Below are 15,564 nucleotides of genomic sequence, written 5' to 3' on the forward strand. Positions count from 1 at the left end.
ATAAAAGATAGGAGCAGGGTCTTCAGTAGTCAGTGCCAGGCATTCATTCTCCAGCCACTTTGAGGACAGGAAGACACTAAAGTCTCAGGATTCTCCAGCCATGCTGAGGAGAGGCAGCAGGATCAGCCCTTTCAGCCTGAGATAGTGGTAAGAGCTAGTGGCTGGCTACTTTACTTTTATTGCTTTTATGTTCTTCAGCTTGAAGTATGAACTCCAATATCAGTCTATGGGTCTTCTACTTTATCGTATTACAGTTACATATCAAGTCCAAGACCAATCTGAGCTACATGAGACACTATCTCAAAACCCAAATGAGAGACCTTAAGGCAGCCCAAACCATCCAGCATGTCACCATTGGAGCCTTGGCCTCGCATCCACCAGGAGAGGTGAGCGCCAGGCCTTCTTTGTCCCCCTCATTGGAGGCCCTTGACCAGGGCATGTAGCCCAGTCTTGCCCACTGAATCCCCAGAAACCTGAGGGCAGCCCAAAGCTGATGGTTTCAGTGCAGAATTCTACCAGAAATTCAAAGAATACTCCTCAAAGTGTTCCACACAATAGAAGCAGAAGGGTCATTGCCAAACTCTTTTTATGAGTCTACAATTGCCTTGGTACCCAAGCCACACAAAGACACAACCAAGAAAGAGAACTACAGACCAATCTCTCTCATGAACATTGATGCAGAATAACTCAACAAATATACTGGCAAATGGAATCAAAGAAAACATCAGAAAAATCATCCACCATGATCAAGTCGGCTTCATCCCAAAGATGAAGGGATGATTCAACATACAAAAATCTGTCAATGTAAACCCACCATATAAACAAACTGAGAAAGAAAAACCACATAATCATCTCACTAGATGCTGAGAAAGCCTTCAATAAAAACCAACAACCCCTTCATGATAAAGGTCTTGGAGAGATTGGGGATAAAAGTAACATACCTAAATATAACAAAGGCAATATACAGCAAACCAACAGACAAATATCAAACTAAATGGAGAGAAACTCAATGGAATCTCTAAAATCAGTAACAAGACAAGGCTGTCCACTCTCTCCATATCTTTTCAATATTGTACTTGAAGTTCTAGCTAGAGTAACAAAAAGGAGATCCAGGGGATATGAATTGGAAAGGAAGAAGTCAAACTCTCACTATTTGCAGATGATATAATAGTTTACATAAGTGACCCGAAAAATTTTACCAGGGAACTCCTACAGCTGATAAACACCTTCAATAAAGCCGCAGAATATAAGATTAACTAAAAACAAAACAAACAAACAAAAAAAATCAGTAGCCCTATTATATAGAGATGATATAAATGGGCTGAGAAAGAAATCAGAGAAACATAACCCTTTACAATAGCCACAAACAACATAAAATATCTTGGGGTAACTCTAATCAAACAAGTGAAAGAGCTGTATGACAAGAACTTTAAGGTTTTAAAGAAAGAAATTAAAGAAGATTACAGAAAATGGAAAAATCTCCCATGCTCTTGGGTAGATCAACATGGCAATCCTACCAAAAGCAATTGACAGAATCAATGCAATTCCCATCAAAATTCCAGCACAATTCTTTACAGACTTTGAAAGAACAATACTCATATGGAAAAACAAAAAACCCAGGATAGCCAAAACAACCCTGTACAATAAAGGGACTTCTGGAGGTATCACCATCCCTGACTTCAAGCTCTAGCTATGGTAATGAAGACAGCTTGGTATCAGTTCAACTATGTTCGTAGCAGCACTATTTGTAATAGCAAGAACCTGGAAGCAACCTAGATGTCTCAAACCAAAGAATGGATAAAGAAAATGTGGTACATTTACACAATGGAGTACTACTCAGCAGAAAAAAAAAAAAAAAAATGACATCTTGAAATCTGAAGGCAAATGGATGGAATCAGAAGAAAGCATCCTGAGTTAGGTAACCCAGACACAGAAAAAAAAAAAAAAAAAAAAAAAAAAACAAAACAAAATTAAAAAAAAAACAAAAAACAAAAAAACAAAATCATAGTATATAATCATTCACAAGTGGATTTTAGATTTAGAGCAAAAGATAACCAGCCTATAACCCACAACCCCAGAGAAGCTAGAAAACAAGAAAGGCATATATGGACCCCACCCCCACCTCCAGAAGGGGAAAGGGAAAGAGGAGGGAGAATGGAAGTGGGGAGGAGAACATGAGGGATCAGGAAAGTTGAGTTGGGGGAAGAACAGAGAAGGACAGCAAGGAAAGATACCTTAATAGAGGGAGTCGTTATGGGCTTAAAGAGAAATCTGGCACTGGAGAAATCTTCAGGGACTCATAAGGATGACCCCAACTAAGGGGGAAGGCTACCTTAAATGCCCTTCTCCTATGAGATTGATAACTACCTTAAATGCCATCCTGGACCCTTCATCCAGTAGCTGATGGAAGCAGAAGCAGAAATCCACAGCTAAGCACTAAGCTGAACTCCTGAAATCCAGTTGAAGAAGGGGAGAAGTGATGAGCAAAGGGATCAAGACCATGTTGGGGAAACCCACAGGAACAGCTGACCTGAGCAAGTAGGAGCCCACAGACTCCAGACTGTCAGCTGGGGAGCCTGTATAAGATTGAAGTAGGCTCCCTAAACGTTGGTGTCAGTTGGGAGGCCAGGGCAGTCTATGGGGCCTCTGGCAGTGGAACCAGTATTTATCCCTAGTACATGAATGGGCTTTGGGTGCCCATTCCCTATGGAGGGATACTTTGCTCAGTCTAGATACAAGGAGGAGGGCCTAGGTCCTGCCCCAAATGATGTACAGACTTTGATGATTCCCCCATGGGAGGCCTCATCCTCCCTGAGGAGTGGATAGGGGATGGGATGGGAGGTTGGTGGGGGAATGGGAGGATGGGAGGGAGGGGGAACTGGGATTGGTATGTAAAATAAGATTGTTTTTAATTTAAATAAAATTTAATTATAAAAAAACCTAACCAATCAATCACTTACCACACTGCCATCAATAAGAAATCTACAATCCAATAAAACAAAGCAAAAAACCAAACCAACCAAAACAAAACAAAAATTATGAGTCGGAAAATACAAACAATATATGTCATAAAGTATATTTAAATTTGTTATAGAACAAGATATGTCAAAATTTAATTTTTAAACTTTAGACTAAAACTGTTTCACAGCTTTCAATATCAAATTTATGAAAGATATTAAGCCACTATAAAAAGAATGGTTTTATTTATTTATTTAATTTTTAGCCTTTAGAATAACCACAGAAAATGGGTTAGGGAGATGGCTCAGTTGGTAAACTACTTGCAAGCAAGAAAACTTGCATTTGACTCTCAAACCCAAATCTCAATGATGGACACTGTAATCCTAGCCCTGGGTAGGCAGATATAGGAAGAATCCCAGATCTAGCCTAATTGCTAAGCATTATGTCAATGAACATCTTATCTGGTGACTTCCTCTTAGGGATCCCATACCCACACTTTCCTACTTCTGAGCAACTTTTCCCCCATCTAGTCCTGGTGCTTAAGCCTATATTAAACTTATCTTTAATAAAAATCTCCAACTCTACTTCATTAAATAGGGAGTACTTGGGGGGGGGAGAAAAGAAAAGAGAATAAGGACCCCATGTTTCAAAGAAGTGGTGGCCTTCTAAGGAAGAAACCTTGAGGATATCCTCTGGTCTCAACCTGCCTGTACATGTTCACACAGATGAACCTTATATAACTCTCTCTCTCTCTCTCTCTCTCTCTCTCTCTCTCTCTCTCTCTCTCTCTCTCTCTCCCCCATAAGCATATACAAATAATAACCACAGAAGATACTATCTTGCATTGTAAACTTCCTATTCATCTGTTAATGTTCTTTTAACAATATTTTAAAAATTAGCCTGTACCCATATCTTTTGTCTGTACATTAAACTTTAAACATGTAGAGATAGCTTCAAATCTTCAACCAGCTTTTCAGGTAATACTTCTAACCTGAGTAAGTTTGTCCAGTTCCCCAAGCCAGGCTCCAAACATTTTATCCAGGTCCTGATCTTCCTTGTCACTGTCTTCTTCCGCACCATGGTCAATTTCTTCATCTGATAATTGCTCCATCTAAAACACAGGCATTTGTGTTGAATGAACAATTACAAACTTAACTTAAAAATTATTCAGTACAAGTCTGATATATGATATTACTCTCTGAAATCAAATCTTCTAAATTAGATTATAACAAAAGAAAATAGAAATGATTAGTGAAGATAATGTTGACAAGTAGAATGAGGAAGGAAGTCCCAGTTCTTTAAGGAACATAAAAGCCTGGGAGGTCAGTTCCCTACAGAAAGGGGAATATGATTGGATTCACAAACAACAATTTCAAAAATAGAGTACTCCTTCCAGCTACCATAGAGTGTAACAACAGTGTCATTCTCTCTGCTGAATTGCTCTGTAATACTCCAAAAATGAAGACTTCATCAGAATTCCATAAATACTAGGCTATGTATTTTGTAGACTATATTAAGATTTCACTTACATTTCCCGATCTATTATTACATGAAGGACAACTCTGTTCAGAAACACTGAACAGACTGTACCTCAAATCATGTACCAACATGCAGTTACTGAAGACATAATAAAGTTCAAAGTCACTGGCAGGTAAACAAAGCTCTGAAAAATTCTAGCCTTTGGGGACCTCCTGTTACCATTTCCTGCGCCCTCCCTCACTCCTCCAGTTTTCTAGACTCAACTATCTTGCATGCTGGGAGATACAGACTTGCTCCAACCTCCAGCCTTTTCAATGTCAACTCTCCTACCTGGAACTCTTCCCTCCAGTTATGTGTGAGTTTGTGGCCTTTCTTCATTAAGGTCTCACCTAAGCCCATTAAAATAGCATTCCACCCTTATTATATTCTGTCCCCTGTATGGTTTTCGTTTTCTTCATAGAGCTTGTTTTTTGAGTGGTAGGGCAGTTTCTCTCTGTAGTGCTAGCTGTCCTAAAATTCTATGTAAGTCAGACTGGCCTTGAACTAACAGAGATCTGCCAACCTCTGCTTTCCTAGCACTAGGATTAAAGGTGAGCACGACCATTACTCAGTTTCTTTATCCATCTTTCTTTTTTCTCCTTCCTTTTTTATTACAATCCAACCACTATTTTCCGTCTTTCCTCTCCTTCCAGTACCTCTCCCATTACCTTCCCCTTGCTACTCCCATCCACTCCTCCATTTCTATTCAGAGAAAGGCAGGCCTCCCATGGATATCAACCGAACATGGCATGGCATATCAAGTTGAAGGCTGGACAAGGCAACCCACCATTATAGGAATAACAGTACCAGAAGCAGGCACAAGAATCAGGGACAGACCCAGTTCCCACTGTTAGGAGTCCCACAAGAAGACTAAGTTACACAACTGTTACATATATGCAGAAGGCCTAGGTCAGTCTCATGCAGGTTCTCTGGTTTGTTAGTTCAGGCTGTGAGCCCTTATAATCTCAGATCTGTGGGTTTTCTTGTGGTGTCTTCATAGTATTTTTAACCACAGTCATATTTATCCTTTCTCTTCTTAGGGAAGGAAAGATCCTTAGAGTTCATTTCCTTCTGTATTTACATACTTTGAGAGGCTGGCACTTGGGTCACAGTTGTATCATTAAGTATATGTTTAATAAGTGAGTATTTAAACACACAATTTTTAAAAAGACCCTAAGAACTTCTTTTTAAAAGATCCCTAAGAACTTAAGACCAAAGCATATAAAATAAATATTATTACACAAACAATAAAGGACCAAAATAAATACTGAGTACTAGTCCTTCAGAACCAGGTAGGTGACTCATAAAGAACTCCTTATTTAACTCAACTCCTGGGTCTCAGGAGTTGAGACCCAGATTCCATATTCAGCTGCTCACAGCTGTTTATAACTCCAGTTCCAAGGAATCTGATGCCCTCTTCTGGTTTCCACATACACTGCATATACACAGTCCACAAGCATATGCTTAGGACTTCCTAAGTTTTGGGATTTACAGATGTGTACATTGGAATTTATGGGGTGCTGGGGATGAAACCAAGGACTTCATGCATGCTAGGCAAGCACTATACCAAATGAACTACATTGCCAGCTAACATTATACTAATTGTTTAAGACCAGATTCAATTGTAAATGAAGAAAATCGGGCTAAGAAAAATTAAGTAACTTTTCCCAAGCTTATTAATGGTAAATAACAGCATAAAAATGTGTATGTCTTATTTACTATATTAGTGGTTTTTGAACTGACTATTGTAGCTCTCATATGCTAGGCACTATACTAAGAACAATGACATAAGGTCAGCTAAAATCCATTTCCTACTGGATCCCTTATTCTACAGGCATGAGGAATGTAAAGTTAGAGGACAACTTGTGGAAATTGTTTCTCTCTTCCCAACATATGGGTACCAGAGATCAAACTCAGGTTGTCCAGCTTAGTGGCAAGCACCCTTATCTGATGAATCATCTTGCCAGTCCCATCAAGGCTTAAAAATAAAGAAACAAACAGACTAGTAATATAACATTGTTATTCTAGGCAGTAAATAATTGTGCTCAATTATTAAAGGTCAAAGATTATAGTATATATACAGTAAACTCAACTGCACCCAATGTAACCATCTATTATGTATATTTTAGTATGAAACAATATTATTCCTGCTAAGTTTTCCATGAAACTAATTATTCGTGCCCATTTCCCCTATTAACCTTCTATTTTAGAGAATTTCTTACTCAATTTCTTCTTTGAGGGAGGAAGAAATTACAATTATCCAGAAGGGTGGGCTTCTTAGGGCTTAGGAATCTGGTTAAGTATATTCTAGATAGGGTAAGTGGGGTGAGAGTGAGCAAGGGGAAGGAAAGAGGAAGGATGAATGAGAATGTCTTAGGGCTGACTCAAATACAAGAGGGCAGAGAAAAACTTACAAGAGGACTAAGGCAGGCTCTGGTCTTACAGGTCCTTGGAAGCTAAGCTTGTATGTCATTCCTCCCACCCACAACTCCCTTGAAGGCAACTTCATTCTTACCGTGATAATGAAAGGGGGGAAAGGGACAGAAGTGTTTTCTTATTCGGAGGACAGAGTGACTGTATAAAGAAGGGAAAGACTGATGGGGATGTCCTTCTGTATGCTGTGAATATAGGTTTCTCTTATTGGTTGATGAATAAAGCTGTTTCTGCCAATGGACAGGCAGGGTGTAGCCAGGCAGGAAGTATAGGCAGGGCTACCAGACTAGGAGAGTGCTGGTAAGAGGAACACAGAGGGTGAGTCTCTAGCAAGACGCCATGTAGTTGCCAAGGAAGAAAAAGGCCCAGGCATCACCGGTAAGCCAAGATCACATGGAGATACACAGATTAATAGAAATGGGTTAATAATCAAGAGAGCTAGCCAATAAGGGACCTGAACCATCAACCAAACAGTTTACAATTAATATAAGACTGTGTTTATTTGGAACTGAAAGGTGGCAGGAGCAGGCTGTCCATCTTCAAAAGACCACTGGAAAGGTAGGTATTCTAAATACTAAGTAGAGATAATTATATCTAAGGAAATTGAAGATCTAAGAGGAATCATAACTTACACAAGTCTTATGAAGTCATGAGAAAAACTCATGATACATAGTCAGGGTATTTTACTCATTATAGAGGTTGTTTTTTGTTTGTTTTGTTTTTTTAATGCTTTTAACAAAATAATGTATTCTATATTTAAAACCACATTAAAAATCTGAGAAAGCTTTCAGGTTTTGGTTCATAAGAGGCAACAGTTTATCTGACAGCAGTCTCCAGTTCGACCTTAATGAGATCCAACTCCTGTACCTGAGGTACATGGGAAGGTCAGACCCATACCTGTGTTGCCCAAAGTTCAGTTCAGTGGGTCTGTCTTCAAAAAGTTGATGATGACATTGCAACCAGTGATTGCAAAGGTTTTGGGATTACAGTGAAACTGACCATTCAGAATAGAGAGGCCTAGACTGAGGCTGTACCTCTTACCCTGATTATCAAAATTCTCAAGGACCCACAGAGACCGAAAGCATCAGAAAAACATTAAGCACAGAGAAACTATCACATCTGATGGGACTGCCAGCATTCCCTGCCTGATGTGTCCCAGTCATGGGCAGAAATCTTTCTGGAACTATAAAGGAGATCCTCTGTACTGCAGTATGTAAGCTGGAATGTATATGGCTGCTGCCCTCATGATATCAGAGATGGCATAACTAATGATGCAGTAGAATGCCCAGCTGGTTAAAAAGCAACAAGGAAAAGTATTTTCATAAAATAATCACGACTAAACAAAACAAACAGCAAAAACCAAAACAAAACTAAAACCAAAAACCCAAATCCCAGAAAACCCCAGAGTGGGGTTACCCATATTCTTCTGGGTCTAATGTGTTCAATGTGCCAAAATTGCACAAGAAGCCTCTACTTCATTTAATATTTATGGTATATTTTCTATGTATCAGACACCAGAAAAACAGATGGACCCAATGATATTTAATTTCAAGTTATATATATCTAGTGTGTGTGAGTGGTGGGGTGGTGGTAAAGAAACCAGCAATAGCCAGGCCTTGGTGGCACACACCTTTAGTCCCAGTACTCGGGAGGCAGAGGCAGGTGGATCTCTATCATTTCGAGGCCAGCCTGATCTATAGAGCTAGTTCCTAGACATGTTCCAAAACAATACAAAGAAGCCCTGTCTTGAAAAAAACAAAACAAAACAAACAACAACAACAAAAAAAGCCAGCAATAATAAAATAGGAAGTGCTATATACCTGAGTAAGTATAATTTAACTCAGTTGGAGAAGGCAAGAGGAAAGGGATGATATTTCAGTGAGACGGGAAGACAATGGACAAGGGAAAGACAGATAAGGATGTTTTTTTAGGCAAAGGAAATCACCATGTGTACATTTTAGACATAGAGCAAAGGATCACCAGCCTACAATTCACACTGCCAGAGAAGCTAGGATACAAGTAGAACCCTAAGAGAGACATATATACAAGGTCCCCCACAGAATGGGAAAGGGACAAGACCTCCTGAGCATATTGGGTGGGGGGCGGCAGTGAGAGGACAGGGAGTTAGGAGAAAGAGAAGGGGAGAAGAGGAGGATAGAGGAGAACTGAGGGACCAAGAAGATTGAGTCAGGGGAGGAAGAGAGAAGAGCAAGAAAAGAGATATCATAATAGAGGGAGCCACTATAGGTTTGAAGAGAAAACTGGCACTAGGGAAATGTTCAGAGACCTACAAGGATGACCCCAACAAACAATCTGATGCCCTTCCCTGATAGTGAGATTGATAACTACCTTATAAGCCATCCTAGAGCCCTCATCTAGTAGCTGTTGGAAATAAGAAACAGACACCCATAGCTAAACACTGAGCCGAACTGGAATCCAGTTGCAGAGAGGGAGGAGTGATGAGCAAAGGGTCAAGACTAGGCTGAAGAAACCCAGAGACAGCTGACCTGAACATGGGGGAGCTCATGGACCCCAGACTGATAGCTGGGAAACCAGCATAGGACCAACCCAGACCCCCTGAACATGGATGGGTCTCAGTTAGAATGCCTGGGCAGTCTATTGGACTTCTGACAGTGGAACCAGAATGTATTCCCAGTGCACAACAAGAACTTCAGAAGCACATTCCCCATAGAGGGATACTCCCTTAGCCTAGAGACAGGAGGGAGGGCCTAGACCCTACTCCAAATGGCTTGCCAGATTTTGATGACCCCTCCTGGAAGGCATCACCATCTCTGGGGAGTGTGGGTGGGGAATGGGATGGGAGGAGGAGTGGGGAGGGGCATGGGAGGGAACTGGGAACCATATATAAAATAAGAAAAAAAATAATAAAAAATAATAAAAAGAGTAAAAAGGTATGAGAAAGTAAGATATGTTTCGAATTCTAAGTGGCTTTGTGTTCTTGAGTTGCATTATAAACTCATGGAAGAAAAGAAAGCTGGAGATGAGGAGATGCAAAGTATACACCATTATTAAGAGTTACATGCGTCCTGTAGGACAATTTTCTTTTAGCTGTCATCTGTTCATGGTATGCATTAAAAGTACCTGGGAGTATATGTTGTTTAAAAGTCAGAGTGGTTTGTTTAAAGATTTGTTTTATGTTCATTTACATGTGTACCTATGTCTGCATGAGTTTGTTATGTGTATGTGTACCTTGGTCTCCAAGGCAAGAAGTCAAACTCCCTGGAGCTGGAGTTAGAGACAGTTGTGAGCTGGGAACTAAACTCAGTTTCTCTGGAAGAGCAGCAAGTGTTCTAAGGAACTAAGACACAGTATATAAATGGCCTACCTAATGTCATGGAGGTAGGACATTTTAAGGAAGTTCCTTCAGGTATTATGTCCTCTCAAAGTTAATGACTGTGTTGTGTCACAGTCACACACTGACATTAGGGCAATGAGTGATGCAGTTTTATGTAGCTGCAATTACATTCAAGAAACAACAAATCAGAATAATATTCCAGTATGCTATAAAGAAATTAGGCATTACTGGGATAAAAAATAACCAATTTTATTTCTCTTCTATTAGAACAGAATTGTTTTTTAAAATCACTTATTCAGACAACGGGTTCTTTATTTCCAGTTATTTTCATCAGTTTTCTCACAAAAATAGTTTGTTGAAACATTTCCTAAACTGCTATAATACAAGTAATTTTAAAGCAAACCAGTATATAGTATGTGAAGACTTTCACATTCAAGGAGTGCCTCCAACTATGCAATTCCTAGGTATTTACCCAAAGGACTTCAAATCATCATCATACAGACACTTGCATGTCAATGTTTATTGCAGCACTATTCAGAATAGTTAAGTACCAAAGTGCCCAATAACAGAAGAATTGATAAAGAAAATGTGACATATAAATACAATGGAATTTTTTTCACTGTAAAGAACAATGATATTACGTGATTTGAAGGATGTAACTAGAGATAATCATATTAAGCACATTAATCCAGTATCTCAGAAAGACATGTATCATTTGTTTTTTCATGTGGTTCTAGATTTTAATTTGTAGAAATATATAAAATCATATACATAGGATATGGGAGTAGAAGCTAAACTGTTTTCAGGGGAACATAGGGACTAAAGATTTAAACGATGGTAAAAAAGGTGAGGGAGGTCTTAGAGGCAATGTGCAGTATACACAATAAGCATGTATGTCCTTATGTAAAATAGCAGCATGTACAGGAAATATGCAGTGAAAAGATTGTTAAAGAATTTTGTGTAAAAGAGCACAATGTAAGCAATGTTGTTTTCATAAGACTGAAGGAGAAAAGTGTGTGCGTGTGTTATGTATGGTAAGGGGAACATTCACGATGGTAGACAGGGAACAAGAAATGATAACTGGCAAAATGTTCACAGCAGGTGGATCTGAGGAAAGGAAGTCCATACTTTTGTGATGTCACTTCTTTTTCTTAAGTTTGAAATTATATTTAAATAAACTAAGGAACTAAAAAAAGAAAAAAGAAAAAGAAGAGTGTCAAGAAAGAGAAAGGGAGAGGGTGAAGGAGGGAAGGAGTCTTTGTCCTAGGAGGTTATAATTTAGTTGAGAAACAAAGTCAATACATAAAAATTCAGAATAATCTTAAAACAATAAATCAAAGCTACTAAACATTTCTTACTAAATACACAACTTAGTATAAGGACTGAAAAATAATTGTATAATTCTTTAAGTGTGCATATATATTACTTTTCCTGCATTTTCCTGGCTTATCCAATTACCATTTTAGACACATTCTGACCATGGTAAAAATTTAGTTTTATGTAATACAAGGAGAATTGAGGCCAGCCTGGACTACAGAGTAAATTCACTTTCATGCCTATCTGTAAGTGAAGTTGGTTAATGTCTCAACTATACCAGAAAGATGTCAGAATTTAGTTTCAAATCAAATACCACTACTACTTGCCAAATAGAAAGGGTAAAATATAGGCTTTAGGATTTTTTTTTTTTTTAAATAGGGTTGGAAGATGGGTAAGTAATTTAATTGAAAGCATGTACTGTTCCTAGAACCCAAGTCAGTCAGGTGGCCCAAGACTGCCTGTAACTGAGCTCCCACAAAGCCCAAAGCCTCTGGCCTCTAAGAGCACCTGCACTTGTGATAAGGGATGTCCCTCTGTATGCTGCAAATATGTGTTGACTTTATTGGTTGATGAATAAAGCTGTTTTGACCAATGGTCAGGAAAATATAGCTAGGTGGGAAATCCAAACAGCGTTATGGAGAGAAAGAAGGCATTGATTGTCAGGGAGGTGCCATGTAGCTGCCAAAGGAGTAACATACCAGCAGAGCATTACCAGAGCCACAGCCTCATGGCAATTCATAGATGAACAGAAATGGGTTATTTTATAAGACAGTTAGCCAGTAATTAATATATATATCTTGGTCAAATACACACACACACACACACACACACACACATACATATATATGGTCAAATATATATTTATGGTCAAATACCATTGACCAAACAATATATTTATTTAATAATTAGCCTTTGAGTTGCTGGCAGGAGGGAAACCAGTCCAGTGGGACCGGGCAAGACAGAGATAAACTTCCAAGTACATACTTGGCCTCTCACAATACAAAGGCACAGATACAGACACACAAACAAATTAGATGTTTTGATCTTTAAAATTTTTGTTATCATGAGAACAAAAGGAATAAAAGACTATCCTGAAACTTCCTATTATTCATTAACATTAGTTATGTCCTGACTTCTTGCTGACATTCAGACACGACACTATAGTTGATCAGATATTCCCTACCTGACAAAGCTTTCAGATGTTCATTTCATCTATTGTGTAAACTTAAGATTTCTAAGAAAAGACATTTTATAAAGCCTTATAGATGAATTCAATACTGCATCCCATACAATCAACCAATATATCAAAATAAAAATGATACTGCTAAATATTCATTAGTCCAGGAGGCTTTCATTTTTGTTTTTAAAAAGCAGTAATAATATATAGCCTCTGACCTTTAAACTTGTATAATTCAGTGACTCTTAATTATATTCACAACACCATATAGCCTTCCACTATTAGATTCCAAAATAAACTGAAAAAAGTTTAAGCTAAGATATGCCTTCAGAGTTCTTAAAGGCTTCACTATTTCGAGCTGTTACATAAGTACCTCTTTGCAGGTATTTATATTGGCTGCCTGATTCAATTTCAACCCAAGAGGTTGTTTTTCTACAATATAAATACCTGCAGGAAGCTTTCTGAGCTCATGTTTTTTTTTTGTTGTTGTTGTTGCTGTTTGTTTTTTGCATTTCTATATCCATCACTCACCTTGGTTCAGCTCTTTTTAAAAACGAAAATGTGTTAAAATGCTATGCAAGATAAACAAAAATTAGACACTATTTTCTCTTCAAGGACCATGAACTTTGTACCTGCCTACGCTAGCTAATCAGCTTTGTTTGATGTCATGGTTATTTGTGTACCAGTGTAGGTTACGAGCTCTGGAAACAGAGAACATAATAGTTCCCATTTATCACTGCAGAGCAATTATCAGCGAATCATATTCTTTATTAACCTAAATTTTAATAATTCCTTTTTTTTGCCAAATATTCCCAATTTAAGCAGTTTAAAAATTAAGATGATGTAAGTTTAAGAAGACTCAAAGCTAAAGGAACACTTCTTTTTTTTTTTTTTTATGTTTTTTTTTATGCATATAGAGTATTTTTTATTTAATTTTATATAACAAAGTCCAATTAAATGAAAACAAACATTTATACACAATAAAAGGTACACTTCTTAAAAAAAAAATAACAAAAAGATCAATTTATCTGATGGTAAGTAAAACACTCAAAGGAACCAACACATTTTAAAATTTATTTCTCCATTTTCCTAAGGGTATTTTAAAACATGATTTAACAGCTATACTAACAATAACAAATGCATATTAGTAAGGACAAAGCCTAAACTCAAAAGAATCCAAATATAAAATACTTAGAAATCTTACAAGGCAGGTGAAAAAGTGCTTGCCTCAAAGCACTGAGTTTGATCCTCAGGACTCACATTGTAGAAAGAGAAAACCAACTCCCACAAGTTATTTTCTGACCTTCAAATGTGCTATGGCACAACTGTGGGTGTGTGGGAGGTGAGGGTACACACACAACACTCATTAATAAATGTATTTTTTTTTTTTTAAGAGAAAGACATCACATTTGTCATACAGCTGTCCTTTCAACTGCTGTCTCTGTTCCAATGAATTCTTTCAAAAGCTCTCCTCCTACCTGGCAATGCTCAGGGTCATCCTCTGTTACACACCAAATGTAAGGCAAGCCTGACTACATGGAAAAGCTAAGCTTAAACAAGTCTGTAGGAATCCTCTAGTTTGAGCCACCTAGAACTGAAAAACCCAAGTTCTTGTTCTATTCTAAATTTTACCATTAACTAGATAGAATTCTGGCTAAATCATTAGCACTGGTTTTCTTAATCTGCAGAGAAGGTAAAGAAAGTAGGAGTTACTTGAGAGACAGATAAATTGATGCCAGAGGAATCCCCTCCACCTACCTTAGGTTGTTGTTCTGTGAAGGCAGAGTAGTATTTAAATACTAACTTCACTCTAATTTATCAGTGTGTCAATCCTCTCTAATCCTAGTTCCAAAAGAGAGGCACCAATTGCTCTTCACCCTTTAGCAGATTAGTTAAGGGGAGGGAGACTTGAAGACCAAACCCCTATCCACAGTGATGCATAAAGTCTCAGCAGGAGTCTGGAATCTGTACAAGGTATTCAACCTTCTAATGAACATAATGCATTTAATTTCTTTCCTCTTGTTTTTACTTTTGTTTTCAGAATCACTGTGTGAACAGAACAAAATTGCTACAAAATTGGACTCTAAAAAGCACAAAGGATAACTACCCATGACAGAATAAACACTATTCATGAGTGGCCTTGCTTTAAACCTAAATTTTTTATACAACTATATTTAAAAACCCTTATCAATCTCATATTCTGCCCCATAATATAAATTAGAATAGAAAAACATTTAAAGCTATCATCAAATAAAATTAAAGGTTCAGGATAATATCTGCTCTATAGCTTTGCTTTCTTAGTGCCTCTTCTGTCCCCAAACTTTGTATGTACAAGTATAAACACACATTTTAGAAAGTTGGGTGGAGACAGGGGTTACAGTATTCTAATTTGAAAAGAAGGAAAACAGTAGCATCTCCTTTGTCCTAGTATCATAGAGAAACAAATTCAAAGAGGATCTCAAAAAGACTGTAAGGATCTTAAAGGCTACCTATCTTTCCTAGTAACATTTCAATTAAATATAAGCAAAACTTAGAAAAAAACTTATTAATTTCACTAAAGAAGCTGCAATGCCTAGCTAATCATTATATGCTTTGACCAGACACTACATTGAGTAAAATGAGACTCAAAATTTAAAAGTATCAGTTCTTATCTTGCTTCTTCTATAGAAATAAAAATAGCCAGGCAGTATATTATGTTTAATGACCTGTTTTCCCCCCCCCCATGGTTGAAATACCCTCCTTTCTTCTCTCAACAAATATTTTATTTTAATTTTGACTGAATATATTCTAAGATGTTAGAACAGTCTAACATGTATGACTGGTTCTCATAGCCATTTTACACACA

At 37.8% G+C, this 15,564-nt stretch overlaps 1 protein-coding gene across 5 annotated transcripts in view; it reads right to left on the reverse strand.

Moving 5' to 3' along the window:
- Nucleotides 1–15,564, reverse strand: part of Raph1 (Ras association (RalGDS/AF-6) and pleckstrin homology domains 1) — an 82,030-nt gene that overhangs the window by 51,904 nt on the left and 14,562 nt on the right. For all 5 annotated transcript variants that reach the window (XM_051190324.1, XM_051190323.1, XM_051190322.1 and 2 more), the window contains exon 2: nt 3,950–4,069. In XM_051190324.1, the coding sequence (XP_051046281.1) occupies nt 3,950–4,069 (120 nt within the window). The remainder of the gene's footprint in view (nt 1–3,949; nt 4,070–15,564) is intronic.

This window comes from Phodopus roborovskii, unplaced genomic scaffold, assembly GCF_943737965.1.
Source record: "Phodopus roborovskii unplaced genomic scaffold, PHOROB, whole genome shotgun sequence".
NCBI lineage: Eukaryota > Metazoa > Chordata > Mammalia > Rodentia > Cricetidae > Phodopus > Phodopus roborovskii.